Raw genomic sequence first — 4,774 nt, forward strand, 5'->3', positions numbered from 1 at the left:
AGCTTCAGCATCAGTCCTTCCAATGAATGTTCAGGGTTGATTTCCTTTAGGATTGACTGGCTAGATCTCCTTGCAGTCCACGGACTCTCAAGAATCTTTTCCAACACTACAGTTCAAAAGCATCAATTCTTCAGCACTCAGCCTTCTTTATGATCCAACTCTCACATCCTACGTTACTACTGGAAAAACCATAGCTTTGACTATATACATTTTCAAGTCAGCCCTATGTTGGGGGCCAGATTTGATGCTGAAAACTCAGCCTCTGTGCACCAGTGCAGAATCAAATCTGAGAGTTTGGGGTGAAGAAGAAGAGAACAGCTTTATTGCTTTGCCAGGCCAAGGGGGAGACAGCAGGCTTGTGCCCCCGAAAAACCACCTCACATCCAACCCAGGAGGAACTGGGGAGGAGTTGTTGGAGCGGCTAAAGGCTGGGGCTGCTGTTCAGGGTGTGTGCAGGGCCCGCACTGTATCGTGTCTCCGGCGCCTCCTGCTCTTGGTGAGCTGCTCTGGTTCCTCAGATCTGGCCTCGGGGGTTTCTCAGCTGCTTCTCCCCGTGTCTGCATCCTTTGCCTTCCCGGACTAGCAGCTGTTTGTATCTGTCCTTTGGAACCCAGGGAAGGTCATGGAGGCTGGCATTTCCTCCCTACAATCAAGAAACTGGGGACAGAAGGCTCCCGTGCCCAGGAGCCCCGTGGGGTCCTGTTCAGTTTCAGAGGCAGCAAATGCTATTATGTGGGCTGCCGGGCGGCTGAAACCTGATTAGAGGGGCCTCGCCCTGAGGCCTGTGGCAGATGCTCAGAGCTGAGCGGCTCCGGCCTCAGCCAGCACTCCTACCCCGATGATGTTCCTAAGATCCCACCCCAGCTTCAGGCAAGTGGAGAGGGCCAGTGCATAGCCAGGTGTCCCCTGGGGCATGTAAAGGCTGGAGGAGGGGCAGCTGGTGGGCTGCATCAGCGCGGTCACCCGGTACTCATCGGCCCCTTATCCCACCTGTGTGACCCTGGGCGGGGGGCTTTTCTCTGAGCCTGTTTGACCTGCCGAGCTCAGAGCACCCATCTTAGGGTGTCTCAGGGTCTGCCTCACACTTGGCACCTCCTCCTGTAGACCTCCTGCCCCCCGAGGTGTGCAGTCTCCTGAACCCCGCAGCCATCTATGCCAACAATGAGATCAGCCTGCGCGACGTCGAGGTGTACGGCTTTGACTATGACTACACCCTGGCCCAGTACTCGGACACGCTGCACCCGGAGATCTTCAATGCTGCCCGCGACATCCTGGTTGAGCACTACAAGGTGAGGCCAGACCAGCCCTTGGTGGGTGGGTGGCTGAATGGATCCTGAGGCAACTGCCCGGCGAGCAGGTGTGCCCACACCGCTGGCTCAGGCCTGGCCCCATTTCCCCCAACAGTACCCAGAGGGCATTCGGAAGTATGACTACAACCCCAGCTTTGCCATCCGCGGCCTCCACTACGATATTCAGAAGGTGAGCGGCCCCTTCTGAGGGGCCTCACTGCTTCCTTAGCCACCTGTCTCCTGGCAGTGGTGGGCTCATCTTTCTACTCCTTTGGCCTCAAAGCCGCACTTCCTCTTGTCAAGCGTGGGGTGCCTTTCTACCAGCCAGCTGGGGCATGGGGGCTGGAAAAGGCTGGCTCAGAGCTGTTGGCGGGCGCTCGCCTCACCGCCCATCTTGCTCCCGTGGTGCCCCTAGAGCCTTCTGATGAAGATTGATGCCTTCCATTATGTGCAGCTGGGGACGGCCTACAGGTCAGTGCTGCCCCGGCCCTGCCCCGTACCCCCGGCTCACGCCCGAGCGCCACTTTGGACTGGTGGTCTCTGTGCATCCACCCAGGGGCCTCCAGCCTGTGCCAGACGAAGAGGTGATCGAGCTCTATGGGGGCACCCAGCACATCCCTCTCTACCAGATGAGCGGCTTCTACGGCAAGGTAGGCGCCCGCCTACCGCTGCCCAGGCGGCCCGCTCGGTGCACTCCGGGGCGCAGTGCCTGCACCCTGGTGTCCCAGCCCTCACCCCAAAGCCACACTGCCCTTGGGTCCCCAGGGCTGGAGGGCTTGCTCAGCCAGTGCTGCTTCCCCAGGGCCCCTCCATCAAGCAGTTCATGGACATCTTCTCGCTGCCAGAGATGGCGCTGCTCTCCTGCGTGGTGGACCACTTCCTGGGCCACGGCCTGGAGTTTGACCAGGCGCACCTCTACAAGGATGTGACAGTAAGGGCCTGGGCCTGTGCCCCTGGGTGCCATGGACGGGAGCCCAGACACAGCAGGGCAGGTCATCCTGGGCTCCAGTGAGGCCTCACTGTCCCTCCGCTGCCCCTAGGATGCCATCCGAGACGTGCACGTGAAGGGCCTCATGTACCAGTGGATCGAGCGGGACATGGGTAAGGGGGGCCAGGGCCCTGCTGCAGCTGCCCGGGGCCGGCGCGGGGCCGGCCCTCACCGCTCCCTTCTCTCCCACCCCACGTACTTCCCAGAGAAGTACATCCTGCGAGGGGATGAGACGTTTGCCGTGCTGAGCCGCCTGGTGGCCCATGGGAAGCAGCTGTTCCTCATCACCAACAGCCCTTTCAGCTTCGTGTAAGCCCCCCTGCCCCCGCTGGGGGCGGAAGTGGGACAGGGACTCGAGCTGGGTGGCAGAGGCCTGGAGCCTCCCTCGGCCGCCTGCCCCACTCGGCCCCTCTCCGCCCAGGGACAAGGGAATGCGGCACATGGTGGGTCCCGACTGGCGCCAGCTCTTTGACGTGGTCATCGTCCAGGCGGACAAGCCCAGCTTCTTCACCGATCGACGCAAGTAAGGCCTGGCCGGGGTGGTCGGCCCAGGGAGTGGGCGCGGTTGCTGCTCTGTGTCCCGGGGCAGGCGTGCCGCCTGTGGTCCTGCCACAGTCTGGGAACCAGGCCCTTGAACCTCACCCCAGGCCTTTGAACCCACCCTAGGCCTTTCAGGAAACTTGATGAGAAGGGCTCGCTGCACTGGGACCGCATCACTCGCCTGGAAAAGGGCAAGATCTACCGGCAGGTGAGAGCCAGCTGGGTGGGCGCTGCCCCACACCCGCTGGGGCTCTGTCCCCTCCCAGGGGCCCCAGCCCCGATGCTTGGCCTCACCGTGCCATGCTCTCCTCACATGTGCTGTGAAGCTCTGCAGTAGCTCAGGCATTCAGTAAGCGCCCATTCAGTGGGGCTGAGCCGTCTGCTGTAGCCAGACAGCCTGGTTGGGGCGGCTCACAGGCCTCTGAGGACCCCTTTTCCTGGCTGGCTAGGAAGGTGAGAAGGGGCCTTGTGCTTGGTGGGGAGGTGTTAGGTGGCTGTGGGCGGGAGGTGATGAAGTATTCGGCTCTGGATGGAGTGTGGAAATCCTGGCTGAGCTGGGGCTTCTTAGAGACAGTGGTTCGGGGCTGGGGGTCAGGCCAGTAGCGCAGCCTTGGGCTGCCGGGTGCCGAGCCCAAGCACTGCAGGCGGTACCCCGGCCCTCCACCTTGCCCGCTGCTCAGCCTCCCGTGCTGGCGGCCCCCTTGGGCAGAGGCTGTGAGGGTGACTCTGTTGTCTTGGCCTCCTGCTGAGCCTGAGGGGTGCCACTCCACCTTTGTGGGAAACACTGGGTTTCCTTCTTTGGCAGGTTTTAGACTTTCCTTTAGGCCTCATGTTCTCTCCCTGTCTCCTGCCAACTTGGCACATCCTCAGCACTCCGCCCGCTCGTACTTCCCTCTTCCTTGGGGTCCCCTGCACCTCACTCTTCCTCCTTACCTGTCTGCCCTGTGGCTCTCACCTCCCCAGGCCTCTCCCACGGACAGGCTGTCCCGGCCCACCCTGGTGTCTGCTCCCCTTCCAGCCTCCTCTGCCATGTCGGATAGAACCTGGCTGTTTTCATCTTTTCTTAAGCTTTGGCGCGGGAGGGGCAGGCACCTCACAGGGAAGTCTGCTATTGGTGGGCCGGGGTGGCCTGCTGGCTGCAGGGCCATGGGGTCACGGCTGCAGTTTGTTTCCCAGAGTGGACTTGGGCCGTCGCTTGCACGGGTGTGAGGGCACAGGGCGGGGAGGCCTTCCTGCCGTGGGCAGACCCCCTTCCTGAGTGTGAAGGGGAGGCGGCGAGGGCCAGGGCCCAGAGTGGCCCCAAGGCCGCGGGAAAGGGCAGCCCTGCATCCGGCCTCGCTGCCTCTGGGGGCTGGGGAAGCCGGGAGGAGAGGAGCCCCAGGGGAGCCCCCACGGCACAATGGGCGTAGCTGTGTACCCCCCTCCCCCCAGGGAAACCTGTTTGACTTCCTGCGGCTGACGGAATGGCGCGGCCCCCGAGTGCTCTACTTTGGGGACCACCTCTACAGTGACCTGGCGGTAAGGGGGGTGGGGCCCCCTGGGGGAGGTGGGGGGTCTCTCCTGGCTGCTGCTGAGCCCAGTCTCCCTGGCCCCCCAGGACCTCATGCTGCGGCATGGCTGGCGCACAGGCGCCATCATCCCCGAGCTGGAGCGTGAGATCCGCATCATCAACACGGAGCAGTACATGCACTCGCTGACATGGCAGCAGGCGCTCACGGGGCTGCTGGAGCGCATGCAGGTGCGGGGCCCGGCTGGCAGCGGGGCGGGGAGTGGGGGAGCTGCCCCCGGCCACTCACACCTGGCACACCCGTCTCCCCCAGACCTACCAGGACGCCGAGTCGCGGCAGGTGCTGGCCGCCTGGATGAAGGAGCGGCAGGAGCTGAGGTGAGTGAGGGGCCCCGGCAGGAGGCCCCGCCCCCTCGGGCACCCCCTGAGTGCCTGTGTCTCCTTCGGCAG

General features: G+C 63.2%; 1 protein-coding gene across 2 annotated transcripts in view; it reads left to right on the forward strand.

Annotated features, from left to right (window-relative positions):
- NT5DC2 (5'-nucleotidase domain containing 2) overlaps positions 1 to 4,774 on the forward strand; it is a 51,752-nt gene that overhangs the window by 46,638 nt on the left and 340 nt on the right. For both annotated transcript variants that reach the window (XM_055558811.1, XM_055558812.1), the window contains exons 2-13: positions 1,105 to 1,289; positions 1,405 to 1,479; positions 1,705 to 1,760; positions 1,846 to 1,939; positions 2,092 to 2,220; positions 2,330 to 2,390; positions 2,484 to 2,586; positions 2,699 to 2,800; positions 2,944 to 3,025; positions 4,249 to 4,335; positions 4,415 to 4,555; positions 4,638 to 4,702. In XM_055558811.1, coding sequence (XP_055414786.1) covers positions 1,105 to 1,289; positions 1,405 to 1,479; positions 1,705 to 1,760; positions 1,846 to 1,939; positions 2,092 to 2,220; positions 2,330 to 2,390; positions 2,484 to 2,586; positions 2,699 to 2,800; positions 2,944 to 3,025; positions 4,249 to 4,335; positions 4,415 to 4,555; positions 4,638 to 4,702 — 1,180 coding nt within the window. The remainder of the gene's footprint in view (positions 1 to 1,104; positions 1,290 to 1,404; positions 1,480 to 1,704; positions 1,761 to 1,845; positions 1,940 to 2,091; positions 2,221 to 2,329; positions 2,391 to 2,483; positions 2,587 to 2,698; positions 2,801 to 2,943; positions 3,026 to 4,248; positions 4,336 to 4,414; positions 4,556 to 4,637; positions 4,703 to 4,774) is intronic.

This window comes from Bubalus kerabau, chromosome 20 (genome assembly GCF_029407905.1).
Source record: "Bubalus kerabau isolate K-KA32 ecotype Philippines breed swamp buffalo chromosome 20, PCC_UOA_SB_1v2, whole genome shotgun sequence".
In the NCBI taxonomy this organism is placed as follows: Eukaryota; Metazoa; Chordata; class Mammalia; order Artiodactyla; family Bovidae; genus Bubalus; species Bubalus kerabau.